The sequence below is a fragment of the Eretmochelys imbricata genome, chromosome 2 (assembly GCF_965152235.1).
Source record: "Eretmochelys imbricata isolate rEreImb1 chromosome 2, rEreImb1.hap1, whole genome shotgun sequence".
Lineage (NCBI taxonomy): Eukaryota > Metazoa > Chordata > Testudines > Cheloniidae > Eretmochelys > Eretmochelys imbricata.
The window spans coordinates 35,437,333-35,456,799 of NC_135573.1; the positions used below are offsets into that span (position 1 = coordinate 35,437,333).

Genomic DNA, 19,467 nt, shown 5'->3' on the forward strand with positions numbered 1-19,467 from the left:
CGGTTGTGAACAAAACTGTTTATCCTGTAGGTTTAAACGTTATTTTGCAGTTACTGCAGTGTTAATTTCTCTAAGGCCTGGTCTACACTTCAAGTTTGTCGGATATAGCAGCGTTAAATCGAATTAACCCTGCACCCGTCCACACAACGAAGCCATTTTTTCGACATAAAGGGCTCTTAAAACCGATTTTTGTACTCCTCCCCCACGAGGGGATTAGCGCTGAAATCGACATCGCCATTTTGAATTGGGGTTAGTGTGGATGCAATTCGAAGGTATTGGCCTCCGGGAGCTATCCCACAGTGCACCATTGTGACCGCTCTGGACAGCACTCTGAACTCGGATGCACTGGCCAGGTGTACAGGAAAAGCCCTGGGAACTTTTGAATCTCATTTCCTGTTTGGCCAGGCGAGCTCATCAGCACAGGTGACCATGCAGTCCCAGAATTGAAAAAGAGTTCCAGCATGGACCAAACGCGAGGTACTGGATCTGATCGCTGTATGGGGACAGGAATCCGTGCTATCAGAACTACGTTCCAAAAGACGAAATGCCAAAACATTTCAAAAAAATCTCTGAGGCCATGAGGGACAGAGGCTACAGCAGGGACGCAACACAGTGCCTGTGAAACTTAAGGAGCTCAGACAAGCATACCAGAAAACCAAAGAATCAAACGGATGCTTCGGGACTGAGCCCCAGACATGCCGCTTCTACGCTGAGCTGCATGCAATTCTAGGGAGGGCCACCACCACTACCCCACCGCTGTCCATGGACTCCGATGTTGAGGTACTCTCCGCCATGCCTGAGGATTTTGCAGATGGGGAAGATGAGGAGGACGACGATGAGCTTGAGGAGAGCACACAGCACACCGCTCTTCCCGACAGCCAGGATCTTTTTATCACCCTGACTGAAATACCCTCCCAACCCAACGAAGCCAGAGAAGGGACCTCTGGTGAGTGTACCTTTTTAAATACAATACATGTTATAAAAGCAAGTGTTTTTTAATGATTAAGTAGCCCTGAGGACTTGGGATGCATTCGTGGCCAGTACAGCTACTGGAAGTGTCTGTTAATGTGTCTGGGGATGGAGCGGAAATCCTCCAGGGACATCTCCATGAAGCTCTCCGGGAGGTACTCTAAAAGCCTTTGCAGAAGGTTTCTGGGGAGAGCAGTCTTAGTCCATCCTCCATGATAGGACACTTTACCATGCCATGCTAGTAGCAAGTAATCTGGTATCATTGCATGACAAAGCTTGGCAGCGTATGGTCCCGGTATTTGCTGGCATTCAAGCAACATCCGTTCTTTATCTCTCTGTGTTATCCTCCGGAGAGTGATATCGTTCATGGTAACCTGGTTGAAATAGGGGAATTTAATTAAGGGGACATTCAGAGGTGGCCGTTCCTACTGGGCTGTTTGCCTGTGGCTGAAAAGAAATCCTCCCCGCAGTTAGCCATATGGCGGTGGTGGTGGTGCGGGGGGGGGAGGAGCATTGGTGTTGAGCTGTTCATGTTTGGCTAGCAGGGATCTTCCCTGATGCCAGCCATGCAGTGGGGGAAAGGGTAAAGCGATCATCCCAGAGAATTGGATGGGGGGAGGGAGGGTTAGTTTGGTTTCTGCTGCTGCAAGTTAACAGGAAAACCGTAGCACTAAATAGCCAGCTCAGTGTGCTTTGCTTGGTATGGGAGAGGAGGGCGCTGCTGTTATGAAGGTTGCAGAAGCCGAAAGACTATAGCTTACCATGGCTGCCTGCAAGCTGAATTCTGTTGCCTGGCACTGCATGTGTGATCTCTAACACCAAAGCTGCAGGCACTCAATATAAGATGCAAAATGCGACCTTGTACCAAAATCACATGTGTTATTGTAAAGGCGCAGACTCACCCCTGCGGTGCCTCCTGCTGGTCATCCAGGAATTAGCTCTTTCCAGTGCGGAGCACCCTCTTCAGGCCGGTGGTCTGCACAGCTCTGGCCTCCGTGTCCCTTTCTCTGGGGTTCTGCCCCCTGGCAGTACCCCCACACTCTGCCTTTGGGTCTCCCCTTCCTGGGGAACCCCCAATCCGCTGTCCCCACCTTGCCTCAGTCCGGACTACTGCCAGTCATCAGCTAGCCCCCGCTCCCTGGGGCAGACTGAAGTGTAAAGGCCACTCATCATAAGCAAGGGGGTTCGGACTGGCTGCCTTCCTCTGCCTCCTAGTACCTCTGTGGCTCTTGGACCAGGCCCTTCAGCATGGGGAGTTGCCAGCTTGGAGCACCCCTGCTCAGCCTGCTCCTTCCCCAGCACTGTACTACCCTCAGTACCCTGTCAGGCAGGCAGCTAGGCCTTGCTCTCTCTCAGCTTGGAGAGAGACTTCTTGCGTCTCTGGCTCACAGCCTTTTTATACAGGCCAGCTGGGGGCCTGATTGGGGCATGGCCCAGCTGCGGCTGCTTCCCCAATCAGCCATCCCCAGTCACAGCCCTCTCCAGGGCTGCTTTTAACCCCTTCTATTTTAGGAGCAGGGTAGCCACCCCGCTACAGCTATGTAATGTGAATAGTGTTGTTCACCATGAAAGAGTATAGCCATTGTTCTGTAAAATGTATCTTTTAGAATACTTCACTCCCTTTTGCAGCTGCTGGAGGAAAAAATGTTTCAAGCCTCCCTCCTCCGTCCCAAAGGCTATCTCAGATAAGGCGACAAAAAACGCACGCGCAATTAAATGTTCTCTGAGCTCACGCAGTCGTCCGGCACTGACAGAGCTTAGCAGAATGTGTAGAGGGACACAGTAGCAGAGTACAGGAAAGTGGCCGATGAACGTGCGGAGAGGTGGTGGTAGGAAGATCAGAGGAGGTATGAGCCAACGCTGGGGCTACTGCGGGATCAAACGGACATGCTCCGGCGTCTGGTGGAGGTTCATGAACGGCCGTAGGATCACAGTGCTGTTGCAGCCCCTGTTTAACTGCCCTCCCTCCTCCCCAAGTTCCATAGCCTCCTTACGCAGACACCCAAGAATGCAGGGGAGGCTCCGGGCACCCAACCACTCCACCCCAGTGGACAGCCCAAACCACAGAAGGCTGTCATTCAAGAAGTTTTAAAGTGGCCTTTTCCTTCCCTCCTCCCACACCCCACCTGGGCTACCTAGTGAGTTATCTCCCTATTTTTGTAATCAATTAATAAAGAATACATGTTTTTTAAACAATAGTGACTTTATTTCCTTTGCAAGCAAGCTGTGATCAAAGGGGGGGAGGACGGGTGGCTTATATGGAATTTAGAGGCAACCAAGGGGGTGGGTTTTCATCAGGGAGAAACAAACAGAAGTGTCACACAATACCCTGGCCAGTCATTAAACTGGTTTTCAAAGCTTCTCTGATGCGCAGCGCTTCCTCCTGTGCTCTTCTAACCACCCTGGTGTCTGGCTGCGCATATTCAGTGGCTAGGCGATTTGCATCAACCTCCCACCCCGCCATAAACGTCTCCCCCTTACTCTCACAGAGATTGTGGAGCACACAGCAAGCAGCAATAACAATGGGAATATTGGTTTCGCTGAGGTGTGGGCGAGTCAGTAAACTGCACCAGCGACCCTTTAAATGTCCAAATGCACACGCTACCACCGTTCTGCACTTGCTCAGCCTATAGTTGAACAGCTCCTTACTACTGTCCAGGGTGCCTGTGTACGACTACCTGAGCCATGGCATTAAAGGATAGGCTGGGTCCCAAGGGTAACTATATGCATTTCAACATCCCCAACAGTTATTTTCTGGTCTGGGAATAAAGTCCCTTCCTGCAGCTTTTGAAACAGACCAGAGTTCCTGAAGATGCGAGCGTCATGTACCTTGCCCGGCCATCCCACGCTGATGTTGGTGAATTGTCCCTTGTGATCCACCAGTGCTTGCAGCACCACTGAAAAGTACCCCTTGCGGTTTATGTACTGGCTGCCCAGGTGGTCCAGTCCTAAGATAGGGATATGGGTTCCGTCTATAGCCCCACCACAGTTAGGGAATCCCATTGCAGCAAAGCCATCCACTATGACCTGCACATTTCCCAGGGTCACTACCTTTGATAGCAGCAGCTCAGTGATTGTGTTGGCTGCTTGCATCACAGCAACCACCACAGTAGATTTGCCCACTCCAAATTGATTTCCGACTGACGGGTAGCTGTCAGGCGTTGCAAGCTTCCACAGGGCTATTGCCACTCGCTTGTGAACTGTGGGGGCTGCTCTCATCTTGGTATTTTTGTGCTTCAGGACAGGGGAAAGCAAGTCACAAAGTTCCATGGAAGTGCCCTTATGCATGCGAAAGTTTCGCAGCCACTGGGAATCATCCCAAACCCGCAATACCATGCGGTCCCACCAGTCTGTGCTTGTTTCCCGAGCCCAGAATCGGTGTTCCACGGCATGAGCCTGCCCCAGAAACACCATGATCTCCAAATTGCTGGGGACCACGGTTTTAGAGAAATCTGTGTTCATGTCCTCATCACCCTGCTTCTGTCGCCTCCTCGCATGGTTTTTCAGGTGCTGGTTCTGCATAAACCACAAGATAATGCGCGAGGTGTTTACAATGGTCATAACTGCTGCGGTGAGCTGAACGGGCTCCAGGCTTGCTGTGCTATGGCGTCTGCTTGGGCAATCCAGGGAAAAGGGTGCGAAATGATTGTCTGCTGTTGCTTTCACGGAGAGAGGGAGAGTTAACTGATGACATTTACCCATAACCTCCTGCGACAGATTTTTGGCCCCATCAGGCACTGGGAGCTCAGCCCAGAATTCCAATGGGCAGCGGGGACTGCAGGAACTGTGGGATAGCTACCCACAGTGTACCGCTAGGAATGTCGACTTGCCACGGTACTGTGGACGCACACCACCGAATTAATGTGCTTAGTGTGGACGCATGCACTCGACTTGATAAAATCTGTCCCAAAAATCGACTTATGTAAAATTGGAGTACTTTCATAGTGTACACATGGCCTAAGGAAATGCATTTACTCTGACCATACATTGGTATAATGGAGAGCAGATTTAGGCCTTCAGTATTCAGAGTCGATGATTGTGCCCCTGATTCATTCGGTGTTCAGGTAGGCAAGTGTGTAGTCAACAAGACCATGGTTTGTACGCACCTTGAAGTATAATATTGAATGATGATTTTTTATACATTAAGACAGTCTTCCAGATTTGAGTCTGATAAACAATGCCATATAACATTGACATGCATATATGCACAGTGATACTAAGACCATTGGAAGATCATTTAAAAAAACAAAACAAAACTTTTATTTTAATTTACCACATGTTTGGAAGTAAGATTTTTCAAACCACTGCAATTCTTCTAAATCAAAGTGAATCTCTATCAGTAGGTACATGTTTAATTTAAGGTTTGTCTCCTATGTCAGATTCACTTTCTATCCCCCCTGCTTAGGAGTTACAGTTTAAATAAAGATTGCAAACATTTGTTATAATGGCAAAAATATGTGGGAGAAGTGTTTTGTTTGCTCCACCTCTATAAGTGGTTGACTGTAATAAAGTAACATAAGAATACATATGCAACAAATAATGAATTTTTAAAATTTAGATTTTTAGACAACCTATTTTTTTCAAGATGCAGTCTGGTTAAATTTTGTGTTTTAGCTTTGGTAAGACTTTTCTGATAACCAACAAGTGAATGTGTACCTGCCTTGTGACTGAGCAGACCTGCAAAATGGATGGCCACACATTTCTTGCTCAGTTAATGTTTGTCAGGTTACAAAGATAGACAGCCTTTGGAAAGCAGCTGAAGGAAACCAACCAGAATGGCTCATACAATGTATTGTGCTGAAAATTACAGCAAATTGAAGTGCACATGGTGTGGTAAAGCATTAAGAGCTGTTCATTTTGACACCTTATCCCTGATAATTATGTGTTCAACAGAAGTGCTTCCATCCAATGTGGTGCTATGGCATAATGCTAGCACATTACATTTTAGCTTTTGTTAAATTAGCTATAGTTATCACTTTTTATAGCACTTTTGCCATGGCAGGTCTTCAATTTATAAACCTCTATTTTAGGTTTCATAATCTGGCTATTAAAAATAATGGCCCAGACTTGATCTTGACATGGAAGGCTTCAGCGTGTGAGAAGACATGTCTGCAAAAATTTTGGAGGAAGGGAATAATTACTGGGTCTGATTGCAAAAATATAGCATGGTTAATTCTTCATATTTTTCACTTGGATAAAGACCTTTTTTTATTTCAGCAATCAGATGAATTCCTCTTTAAAACAGGCTTTGCATTTCTTCAGTCTGTGTGTGTGTGTGTGTTTACGTATTTTCTCCAAATTTAATTAAATTAATTGAATCAGTAAAGTATTCCCAGACAGTGCATGTATATATTACGAACGTGTTTTACTTTGTGTGCACTGAAAAATATTCAACACTTTAAAATAGGATTTACATAAATGCAATATATATGTCCAATCTGACTGAATATAATAATAGGAGCTTACAGTTAAGGTGAAGTTTGCCATTTCGCTCTTCAACACTGAGGCACAATTAGTTATTTTTAATCTTGAAATTCCAAACTGTAACTGTTGATAGCCCAAGATCGATAAGGATAGAAATACTGGTCTATGCAAGACTACCTTCTGATAGAAAATGAAGGCACAGTTAGTCAAAGAAAAATTGTATGCAATCAGTCTTCAAGATGCTTATTTTTGTATCATTGTTCACCTTGTTCATCAGAAATTTCTCTTGTTTTTAGTCTGCACTGAACTTTGCCTACATCAGAGCACTTCAGATAATCTGTAACTTCCTGCACTTTTTACTAGTGCCATGGCATTTCTTTCTTCCCAGAAAAGTGTATGTCCATCCTATTTGGACAACTGATTAATTTGGGCAAAAATCAGAGGAGCAGACCATTTCAGCACTACATGTTCAGAGTTAAGTACTTTCTAAGAATCACTATTGGCTAATTATTTGGGCGAGGCATTCTTTCTTCCCATCTCAGGAGTAAGCCACATTCACTAACCAGTTAGACAGGATGTTGGTCAGAACTAAGAATTGTGAAATTAAAGGCTTGGGTCACAACTCTGTCTGCTTCCAAGGTGACCTAAGTGTGCGTCATCTCTGTACTTCGTAAGTGTGTGTCCAAGTATTAGTCCTGATGGCATTCTGCACCAAAAAATTAAAAATTCTGCACACAATATTTTAAAATTCTGCAAATTTTATTTGTCAAATAAATGTGGAGGCTCCAGCATGGCAGTGGGGAGCACAGGCCTCTGGCTGCACAGAGGTGGGAGATCACTGTGCAGCTCCCCCATCCCCATACTAAACAGACTTGGGGTGAGGCTGCACCCAACCCTCACTCAGTGCTGGGACCTGGTCTGCCCCAGAAATACCCCAGGGCCCTGACCCTCTGTGTGGGCAGGCAGGCTCAGCAAGCAGGATCCAAGTGTGGAGGGGCTTAATGTGGAGGTATGCAGGTATGGGTTGAGAGGATTCTGTGTGGGGCAATCTGAGTGCAGGCACCTCAGTGGGAGATATCGTTGCAGCGGGGATCTGGATTCACAGAATTGTTGTGGGTTCTGGGTGCAACGGTAATGGGGCTCGTGGGGGTCTGGGTGAGGGGGGGCTGAGTGGGGGGTTGAGATGCTGGGGGAGTGGGGCTCAGTGGGGTGGGGATCCAGGTACAGCTGGTTGGGGCTTGGTGGGGTGAGGATCTGGGTACTGGTAGCTCGTCAAGATGGTCCAGGTGCAGGGGAATGAGGCTAGGCAGGAGGACCTGGGTATGAGGGGATCTGGATGCATGGGGTTGGGTGGATGGGGGAGCAGCTCCTTGTATACGGATCCCTACCCCTTCAGCTGAGGAGCGATGGGCACAGGAAGCGGGGAAGGGAGGGATGGGGAGTTCGCAGAGCATCCTGCAGCTGGGGGAAAAACCTGGGAGTGGGTCTGACACAGCCCCTGATGCCATGCAGGGGAAGAGGAAGTCCCTTCCTCCCCAGCCCAGCTGTGACTAGCAGCTGAGCCCGACGCAAGGTAGGAGTCACCAGCTGGATCTTCCCCAGTCCCACCACCTGCCCCACGGTGATTTACCTCTCTGCTGGCTGCCCTGGGGACCCGAAACATATTGATGGGGAGGGTCGAATGACCACTCTTGTGGCTTCCCTTTGCTTCCCTGTCAGAAAGTCATTTTTCTGCAGGGAAGCAAACAAATCTCCAGGAGACATAAATTCTGCGCGTGCTCAGTGACACAGAATTCCCTCACGAGTAAAGTACTTGCATTTATATCCTTTCTTAAAAGGATTTTGAGGTGGTTTACCAGCATTAACGAATTAAACATCAAGCATCATTAACTTTCCAAAGACTGTCTGTTTTATATCATCAGTCTGGTAGGTGGAGCCATTCTATTTACTGTGACTCCTCCCAGCTTTACCCCCATCTCTTATCCTGACCTTTTTTCCTACGTGGTTCCAAGCCTTTTGGAATTGGGTGAGGAAAATATCCTGAGTAGTAACTACTCCCTATTCTACGTGGCTTTTTTCCATATATTAGTTCCCTTTCAACACTTAGAGGTGGGGAGCATATGGGCTTTTTGGTTCTTTGACCAAGCTGTTATGAAGGAACACTGCATGCTTCCTGCAAACTCCCCCCCCCCACCATTTCTGTCTGCTGGTAGGAAGTGTTATATATCTTCTCTCTCTCTCTGAGTTGAGATGCATAGAGAAACCAAATTAGAAAATAAGAAATCATTTTGGGGGTTCAAAATAGCAGGAAATCAATCTTAATTGGTCAGCCAAAATTGACGACCGAGTAAAAGTGATCACAGCTTTGTTTTGAAACTTGGAAAATACTTTGGTAAATAGTTTGAGAACCCTTGATCTAACCTCATTACTTCCAATTTATGTCCTGTTGTGTGGTCATAACAATTCCTATCCATTCTTGGTGTATACAGCTATTTTAAGGGTTATATGTTTCCACTCCTGTTTGTTCCTGACAGTCTAAGTTAGCTATAGATAACTTTCTTAATCTTAAATCATTCCCGCTAATCTTTTTATAATTCTGTTGTTGTTCTCTAAATTTCTTCCAGCTTTTCAATAGCTTTTGATATTGTGTCCAGAATATATGACATATTCTAGATGTGGTTTCATCAGAACTATTACCTTCTTAGTCTGTAACATCATTTTCCTGTATATGCAGCCCAAAATTACTTTGGTTTTCTTCCTTTCTCAATCTCATTGGAAAAGCAAGCTCATTTATTGTCTAGATCTTCTGGATATTACTACTTCTGAAGTCTTTCCTGTCTGCTGAATATCAGTTTTGGATGATTTTTCTCTCAGATGTATGGGCTTGTTTCAGTTCAGACAAATACCTTTTAGTTTTTCTGTACATATTTCTAACCTCTGTAAATTCCTTCATTTTCATCTGTTCCACTGTTCACTTTGCCTCCAAATTTAATAACATTTACAAATTTAATTTAGAATGCTTGTTACCTCTGTTTAAAAATACTAATGAAAATGTTGAATAATCCCTACTGCAATTCACAGGATAAAAGGTCTGTAATTTAAAACAAAAGGTTTAATTATTTAATAATAATGTTTTTCTTATAATTGTTAAACCAGTAGAAAAACAGGACAAAGCTGGTTTGTGATCCCTTGAGGCCACCATACCACCACTGTCACAAAATAATATCACTTTAAAGCAAGAGTGCTGCTTACAGTACAGGCTCAGAAAGGCCAACTGTTATTAAAAACTTGAAAATAAATCAGAGGCACAAAAATTTCTTGTAATGTGAATATCTAGATTTTCCTCTGTGTAAAATGGAAACAGCTTTAAATTTGATGTGTCATATAAGGCTATATTTTAAACTTTTGTGTAGTGTGGTCAATAAAGAATTAATTGTGGTTTAATGTTTGGATATGGGTATAGGTTTTCCTTTCAATTTTGACAATCCTATTTGTTCAGCTGGACTGAAACTATTCATCATTAATGAAGTTTTTAAAATTTTTCAAATTAATCTTTTTTGTTGGAATGTGGTGTTTCTTTAAACAACAAACCAAAACTCAATTTAGAAATCTTTGGATTTTGCTATAGTGTTCCTTGAAAATTTTTATCACAAATATTATTGAACTATCAAAATCATAACTGAAATTTCAATAACATTCACAAATTTTTTTTAAAAAAGGATCGTTTTCAAATACTGAGAAATGGAAACAACTTGGAAATTGTCTTTTTTTTCTTCAGTGTTTTTTCATCCCATGATTGTACAGTTTTTTCTTGGGAAGTGAGTGAAAGAATAGTCTTGCTCCATCTTTGCTGTTCCTTTGCTATCACACAGGAAGCATTTTTTTGTAACTACTAAACACAGCTGTTGAGCATTATGAGATTTGTTCTTGATCATACGCTTTCCAATTTGTGTTAGAATTTTCATAAACACATACTTTCTCCTCATACTTTGTCCTGTCACTTTCTATATATTTTCCAGTAGACGAATGGAAGAACTCTTCTTCCCATCTCTTCCCCTCCTCTTCTACCCTTTCCCCCCAACATAGGTTCTGAGTTAAGAACTCGGACAGATCTTTTTGGGGTTGAGTCCTGTTTGTGGCTGCAAAACTGTCTTACTGGTCTGTTTCTAGCTATAGGTTCCTTTATCTGATCAATGCAAACCATTTATGAAAACAGCTGTCTTGTGTGATCCGCAACTTCACATACGGTAAATGGGCTGCTGCAGAGGTATCCTTATTAGGAGACTCCAAAAACAGTGGTAAAGGTTAACAAAAATTGCAGTGGAAAGAAAGGGAGAGTGAAAGTTGATGTGCCACAGGGAGAAATGCACAAAGAAACAGAGGAGTAGAAATTAAAAAAATAAATATTACATAAAATGGGATGAAATGAACAAATGCAAAAAACCCAACATGGAGAGGAACAAATTCCATCAGAGAAACATGAACTTAAATTTGTAACATAGTGTAGCAGAGCAGTGGCTGACAATAAAAAATATCCTTTTTTTTTGGCCCTCAGTTTTTAATACACTTTTTTCCATACAGTCTTTGCATGGCACATTTAATTTGCAGTGCACATTGGTGGCTAGTCACTGGTTAGATCGAAATTTATCTTCTTGGATAGATGAGCAGGCAGCATTCATTAGCAAAGTTATCTCTCATGGATGTCTTTGTTTGCATAGCAATTGCTTTCCTTTTTGTTTCTCTGTTTAAAAAAATGGTTCATTAAACTAACTTCCCCTGAAAAACAAAATGATTGAAATAAAGTAAAAATGTTGCAGGAAATCCAAATCCCCCCTTTTTTTTTTAATGTACTGGAAGTTTCTCAAAACCCCAAAACTCACCAGGTTCTCCTTCCCTAATTTTCGAGTTTATTCAACCACTCCATACAGACTGATAAAAGTGCTTTGTTTTCCTCATAATTGTACAATAGTTGTGTTTTTCTAATCTCTTTCAAAGGTAGTGTTGTAGAAGAGGCCTAGGATCTCAAATATTGAATATTAATCAAAGCAGCTCAGTTTTGTTCTCTTTTCTATAGAAGGGTATCTGAAGAATTTTTACAAATTTTATCTTGGAAATTAGTTTATTCATTATGTTTAATTTTAGGAAATGGTGCTCTTGCAGAACATTCTGAAAATGTGCATATTTCAGGAGTGTCAACTGGTAAGTCATTTTTTGTAATGTTTAAATTTCATGCATGACTTAAATGGTAAATATTGAAAGCCACCTGGTATCTTAAGAAGAGATATTTGGCTATAAAAATTATTACTGCCTTTTGCAGCATGTAATAAGGAATGAAGCAACTGGAACATGGAAAAAGTCTCATAAGATAAAATTGATACCTGCATGCTCATGAACAGATTATGCTTTTCTAAGTGGACTGCTTAATTATTTTTCCATACAAACATTGAACTAAGAGAAAAGTTGGTTTAAGTTGAATTGATATTTTCTTTCCACAGCAAAGTTTTGTGAAATGAAATTTATTGAAATGTAATTTTGGACACTCTTGCTATCAAAGAATAACATATCCAGAAGTTATACATTTTTGTTGATTAGATTGACACAGTACCTGAAACTACTATTCACTTGACTGCACAGTTTCTTTAATAATAAATAATAATAATAAAAAAAAATTGCAGCTCATGAAATTGAGGAACTGATAGATGCTGGTATAATACAGGCCAGAGTGTGGACAAGTAGTGCTAAAGGGTTGCTCCACTCCTTTGCCAATATATTATACCACAGTCCTGCCTGCAGCCTTCTAATTATTGTAGCTCTTGGGTCTTTTCTGAGGAGTAACTACCATTTGTGCTGAAACATTGTGTGTTTGTGGTGTGGACAAATGTCCACGAAGGGACTAGGTGACACTCAAGTAATCTTCATTTGTAACTTCTGTCTCCAGAGATAAAAGGCTAGTAGATTGAAACGCTGTCAGGTGGGCTGTGGGCAGAATTTTTCACGGCTCATACATATATTTAGGATATCTGTACTTTAGAGAATTAAGCTACTGGTAAACATACAGATGAGATAGCACCCATGTAAGGACCAGTAGTGCAAATTGGCTGTTTGGGTTGCAGTTTTACTTTGCAACCATCTTTTTACTGTACTGCACGGTTTCCATTACAGTGCCTTCTTGGTATCTATCCCACACTTTCTGGTACATCTGCCCAAAACAGTGGTGTTGCAGTGTACGCACACCCTGTCCCCCTTTGAGGTGGAGTGGGGTTGTGGTGGCACCATGGTTACAAGTCTACCAGACTGTCCTGGGACTCAAAACAGTGCAGCTCAATGGACAGAGTCAAGGTGGCTGCCCTTGGGTTCAGGGCTACGTGGCCTAGTTGCCAGAGTCAGTATAGCAGCCCTCGGATGCAGGGTTGCACGGCGTAGTGACCAGAGTCAAGGGCTGCCGCCAACTGTCTGTGACGAGAACATTCATCACCCAGTCAGTGGATTTCTGACCACAACACAACTGAATTTTTACAGGTGGAAGATACCATTCACTCCGCCTCCCTGGGCCACTTCCTACCGTGGTTCTAGTAGCTGTTGTTCAGGTCTCCGGGTTTCCTAAAACCAGGTAGCTCCCTGAAAGTTGAACTCCTGCTGGTTGACTATAGGTAGCAGGTCTCCGGTCTGGTCCTCGAGATCTTTAGTTCCTGCTGTCAGGGGCTGTAGCTGCTCCTGGTCTGTAGCCTCTACCAAGTGTGCTTCCTCATCGGTGGCCAGCCCAGACTGAGCTGAGCTGTTCTCCTTTATACTAACACAGCAGTTGGAGCATGCCCAGCAGGATCTGAGGGATGGGACTTCCTCTGACCGTAGTGCGGGATTAGACCTTTCTTGCTTAGTGTGGGGTATTATGGGAGACTTCAAAAGGCATTCTCAGAGCCTAGTAAAATTGAAGGTGAAGAGAGCCAGCTCCTATAATCTCATGGGGAAACTCCCATTAGTTCCTGGGAACCAGTGCCTTTTCCAAGTTGTCTTTTGAGAAGGAGGCCAGGATGTAAATTCAGCTCTCGCTTTTGCTTAGTGAAAGAGATTAACAAAATTTGAAAATCCTATCCTTGGTGTGTGTGGTTTTTTTGTTTTTGTTTTTATTGCGATATAGTGTCGTGATTAAGCTTCTCATTTTATATGAAGATACTTTTATTTAGGTAAGTTTCTGATTAGTTGGCCCTCTCCATCATACTACTTATTTTATTTTATTTCCATTGCTTGTCAGGTGATGACTTGTCAAATTCAGATTACAGTAGACCTTTGCTGTCCTACTGCTTCTGCATCATCATCATTTCCTCAGATTTGGTGTGCAAAGTAGTAAAGTGCCAGGCATGTATAAATAATAAATAGCACAGATGTTTACAGGTCTTATGTATGGTCATTGTTAAAAATGGGGTGGACCCAGCCTCACAAAAAATGTAAAATAGCGTGCCACAATTTTTGTTAACTTACTGGATTTCTTCTCCTGGACCTCATCCCTTTTCTCCTTGTGACAACCTGCATCATGTGTCACAATTCAGGGGGAGAAAGCATCTGCTGCTACCCCTTTTCATGTGTGGATGGGTAGAAAGTGGTGGAGTCTTGGGTCAGTCCCCTAACAATCTGACCAGCACAGCTGAGCCAATGCAGAGGGTGACCTGTGCTGTGCTAGGAAAAGGGAATAACACAACTTCTCCCCGTGGTGTTAGGGCAGACTGTAAGGGTATGTCTACACAGCAATTAAAAACCCTTGGCTAGCTTGTGCCAGCTGACTTGGGCTTGGGCTGAGGGGCTAATTGTGGTTTTGATGTTTTGGGCTTGGGCTGGAGCATGGGCTATAGGACTCTGCGAGATGGGAGGGTCTCAGAGCTAGGGCTGTGTGATGAGTCCAAACATTTACCCCACAATTCGACAGCCTAAGTCAGCTGGCCTGGGCCAGCCATGGGTGTTTAATTGCAGCATAGACATACCCTAGGGGGCTGCCAGATCCTGAGGAGTAAGACAGCAATATGGTTCTTAATTTTTGTAAATGTCAGTTTCCAAATATATATATTCCCAGCTGGAAACAATAAATAAATAGTTTAATTTACTTATTACCTTCTTTCTCCTAAATGTGCATGGTGGAGATTTTTCAATGCAGAATTTTTTTTAGTTTTCTTGCCCTTGACCTGCTTTCTGCACATTAATCTCAGATTGTTTTGCAATATAATGTAATGATTAAAATGATTAAAAGGGAGAAGGGTGGAGGTGAGTGAAATAAGTAGTTCTGGAGAGAAAAAAAACACCCAATGATCCATTTGTACCCTGTTTTTAAATGTGTCCATGCCTTATACTGCAGATGCGTGAAGTATGCACTTAAATCAGTAAGGATAAGGACATACTGCACATGTTCAATACCTGCCTTTCAAACAACTACAATTGTCTTTTCAAAGCTTTCCCTCCCTCCCCCCAAAATTTATCATTCCTCACTGAGGATTACATACCCCAGTGAGTCAAAACAAAGTAATCTTATTAGGACATTTTAAAAGACAAAACAACTTCCTTAAAGCCAGAAAACTTGTTTAAAAACATTTGTAACTGGTGGCCAAAAGCTTTTGCCCTTGATCTTTTCAAATTCAACTTTAAATCTGACATTGAAAAAGACAGGCATGAAACTTTTTTTTCCAGAAAGTTGTGACTGAAGAGGGGTTTAGAATGAAATGGGTGTCTTGACTTGTCTGTAGACTTCTGATGCTGCTATTCTAAAACTACATTACTAAACAATGCTTTAATAGCATAAAATAGCATAATCCCTGGTGTTTTTGTTGATAACAGGTTATGTATGTCAGACTAGCACTTGCTCCTTAATATAAATGAGCATAGCTTTTTCAGCATAGCGTTAAAAGACAGAATCATATTGTCTGTGTTCTTGTATGAGCAGTTTTTTGCGTGTCAGCTGCCATTAGTATAACCAGTGTTTGGACATTCAAAAATATCTAGGTGGGGGAGAGAAATGCCGGTTTGGAATTCTTGAAGGGGGCATTTCTTCAGTAAATAACACTTTCGGTAAAGAAGTACTTAATGAAAAAGACGGGAGTATTTTTTTTCAATATTTCAACTTGTTCATATGCTGCATTTGAAAATGTATTTTGTTCAATATAGTTAATATTGCTATCTTATTCCCTGAGTGATGACTCAAGTTCCCACCCTTACCCCTTTGTTTGTATGAGTCATTCACATGGCAACATGTGAGAGAAATATATTTTTAAAATGATAAATGTGATTATAGAAGCACACAAATAGGCAAGGGGTATTATCATAGAATATCAGGGTTGGAAGGGACCTCAGGAGGTCATCTAGTCCAACCCCTGCTCAAAGTAGGACCAGTCCTTACAAAATGCCCTACAATTTAAATTGTCTAGATTGCAAGCTGATAATGGTGACCCTTTACAGACCCATCTTTATTGTGAAATTGAATTTACTGAATTGGTTTTTCAAAACCCAAATAAATAATCTCAACTTGTACAGTTTTAACACCTCTCTGTATTGGTGGTTTTAAAAAAAGTTTTTTAAAAAAAAATCACTCTGTGTGCCTTGTTCATAAACAATGTTTATGAACATTGTCAGTTTTGCAGTGCAGATGGTGGCTAGCGTTTTAGCTGTCTCCTTCAGCATTTCAGCTTAAGTTTCTTCAGCTGTGTTCTAGTGGCTGGTAAATATTATCCTAAAGACACTCTTCTGGCTCCTTTTCCCCTTTAACGATCTTATCAAATCTGAGTCAACAATTTCTGATGATTCCCCCCCCCACTTAAAAAAAGAAAGTGCGGGGGGCTGAAATCCTCCCTATTTTTGGATCCCCCAAAATCATTCTTAGAGCATATCTTTTAGGAAAAACGTTAAATTTGGTTTTAAAATAGCCGGTGATGGGGAGTCCACCACAACCCTTGGTAAATTGTTCTAGCGGTTAATTACCCTGTTAAAAATATAAGCTTTATTTCTAGTCTGAATTTGTCTAGCTTCAGCCATGGGGTCTTGTTAAACCTTCATTGAAGGTCCCAATATCCAACATTTGTTCCCCATGTAGATATTTATAGATTGTAATCATCACTCCTTAATCTCTTTGTTAAAATAAATAGATTGAGCTCTTTAAGTCTACCACTATAAGGCATGTTTTCTAATTCTTAAATCATTCTAGTGTTTTTTTATCTTAATCCTCTCCATTTTATCAACATTCTTCTTGAATTGTGGATACCAGAACTGGACACAGTATTCTAGCAGCAGTCTCATCAATGCAAAATGTAGAGGTAAAGTAAACTCTCTACTATCTTTAGTAAAGAACAGAATCTTCATACACCCAAATGAACACGATTTGCTGGGGGAAGAGTCAACATGATTTTTGTAAAGGGAAAGCATGTTTCACCAATCTATTAGAATTCTTTGAGGGGGGTCAACAAACATGGAAAAGGGGTGTAGTGTAGCTGGACTTTCATAAAGCGGTTGACAAGGTCCCACCCAAAGACTCTTAAGCAAAATAAGCAGTCATGGGATAAGAGGGAAGGTTATCCCTTGGATCAGTAACTGGGTAAAAGACAAGAAACAAAGGGTAGGAATAAATGAGTTTTCACAGTGGGGAGAGGTAAATAGCTGTGTTCCCCAAGGATCTATACTGGGGCCAGTGCTGTTCAACATATATTCATAAATAATCTGCAAAAAGGGGTGAACAGTGAGGTGGCAAAGTTTTGCAAGTGATATAAAATTACTCAAGATAGTTAAGTCCAAAGCAGACTATAAAGGATTACAAAGGGATCTCACCAAACTGGGTGACTAGGCAACAAAATAGCAGATGAAATTCTGTATTGATAAATGCAAAGTAATACATAAGCCCAACTATATATACAAAACGATGGGCTCTAAATTAACTGTTACCACTCAAGAAAGAAATCTTAGGATCATTGTGGATTGTTCTCCAAAAACATCTGCTCAATGGTCAGTGGCAGTCAAAAAAACTAAGAGAATGTTAGGAACCATTAGGAAAAGGATAAATAATAAGACCGTATCATAATGCCATTATATAAAGCCGTGGGTACACCCACTCCTTCAATACTGCATGCAGTTCTGGTCACCCCATCTGAAAAAAAGATACATAAAATGGGGAAAAGTACAGAAAAGGGCAAAAAAAAATAATTAAGGGTATGGAACAGTTTCCATATGAGGAGAGGGTAAAAAGACTGGGACTGTTCATCTTGGAAAAGAGAGGACTAAGGGGAGATATGAGAGGTTTATAAAATCATGGATGGTGTGGAGAAAGTGAATAAGGAAGTGTTGTTTACCCCCTCACATAACACAATAAGTAGAGCATCACCCAATTAAATTAATAGGAAGCAGGTTTAAAACAAACAAAAGGAAGTACTTCACACAACACACAGTCAACCTATGGAACTTGTCAAAGGTCAAAAGTAAAAGTGGGTTTAAAAAGAGTTAGATAAGTTCATGGAGGATATGTCCATCAACGTCTATTAGCCAAGCTGGTCAGGAACACAGCTGCATACTCTGGTATCCTTAAGGATATGTCTACACTGCAGTTAGACACCCGTAGCTGGTCTGTGCCCCGCTGACTCAGGGTTGTTGGATTCGGGCTAAGGGATGGTTTAATTGCAGTGTAAACATTAAGGCTTGGGCTGGATGCTGGGCTCTAGGACCCTTCCACCTCTCAGGGTCCTGGAGTCTGGCCTCAAGCCCGAACATCGATACTGTGGTTAAACAGCCCTTTAGCCTGAGCCAGCTGGCATGGGCAGCCATGGGTTTTTAATTGCAATGTAGACCTACTCTAAGCCTGTGACTGCCAGATGCTGGGACTGGACGACATAGGATGGATCACTCGATTATTGTTCTGTTCATTCCCTCTGATGAATCTGGCATTGGCCACTGTTGGAATGCATCCGATGAAGTGAGCTGTAGCTCAGGAAAGCTTATGCTCAAATAAATTTGTTAGTCTCTAAGGTGCCACAAGTACTCCTTTTCTTTTTGTCGGAAGACAGGATGTTGGACTAGGTGGACCATTGCTCTTGACCTAGTATGGCCATTTTTATGTTCTAATTGAGACTCCCCTCTTCATCTATCCAAGATCACATTAATCCTTTTGGCCACAGCGTCACACTGGGAACTTACATTCAGCTGATTATCCACTATACCCTCCTCGTCTTTCAAAGTCATTGTTTCCCAGGATAGTCCCCACCATCATGTAAATATGGCCTGTATTCTTTGTTTCTAGATGTATATGTTTACATTTAACTATTCAAATGCATACCGTACAACCTCACTATAACCCCCTTTGCAGTAGTGAACCTTGGGCTATAGCGAACCTGGTCCCTGGATCCCACCTCCAGTCCTGCCTGGTGTCCAGTCCGGTGGTGGGGCTGCAAGTGGTAGGGAGGAGGGCAGACAGCTCCTCCAGGGCCACAAGAAGGAGGAGTATGGGGGGCCTGAGGAGCTCTCAGCTCTGCTGCGGGGCTCAAGGTTTCAGCTGCCCCTCTCCACAACAGGGCTCTTTACCTGTAATGAACCGCTGGCTATAAGGACTAAATAGCTCAGATCCCCAGGGGTTTGTTATAGTGAGGGTGTACTGTATTGTTTGCTTGCACCCAGCTTACCAAACTATCTTTATCAGTGACCTGTTCTATTCATCATTTACCACTCCCCCAATTTTTGTTATCTGCAAACTTTTTTAGTGATGATTTTGTTTTCTGTCATTTAATAAACAATATTAAACCATGTAGTGCCAAGAACTGATCCATGCAGGACCCCACTTGACAATGATTCCCTGTTTACAATTATATTTTGAGACCTATCAGTTAGCCAGCTTTTAATCCATTTAATGTTTGCCATGTTCAATTTATCTTTAGTTTTTTAATCAAAATGTCATGCAATACCAAGTCAAATGTCTTAGAAGTCTGTTACATCAACACTATTACCCTTATTATCCACATGTGTAATCTCAGCAAAAGAAGATACTAAGTTAGTTTGACAGGATATATTTTTCATAAACCCATATTGATTGGCATTAATTATATTAATCAAATCTTGTTTCAG

The 19,467-nt window shown here is 42.4% G+C and overlaps 1 protein-coding gene across 2 annotated transcripts in view; it reads left to right on the plus strand.

Annotated features, from left to right (window-relative positions):
- Positions 1-19,467, plus strand: part of LRP12 (LDL receptor related protein 12) — a 103,048-nt gene that overhangs the window by 38,833 nt on the left and 44,748 nt on the right. The window contains exon 2 of one of the 2 annotated variants that reach the window (XM_077809886.1): positions 11,536-11,592. The exons of the other annotated variant lie outside the window; for it this stretch is intronic. Within the exon in view, the coding sequence (XP_077666012.1) occupies positions 11,536-11,592 (57 nt within the window). The remainder of the gene's footprint in view (positions 1-11,535; positions 11,593-19,467) is intronic. 2 annotated transcript variants of the gene reach the window in all.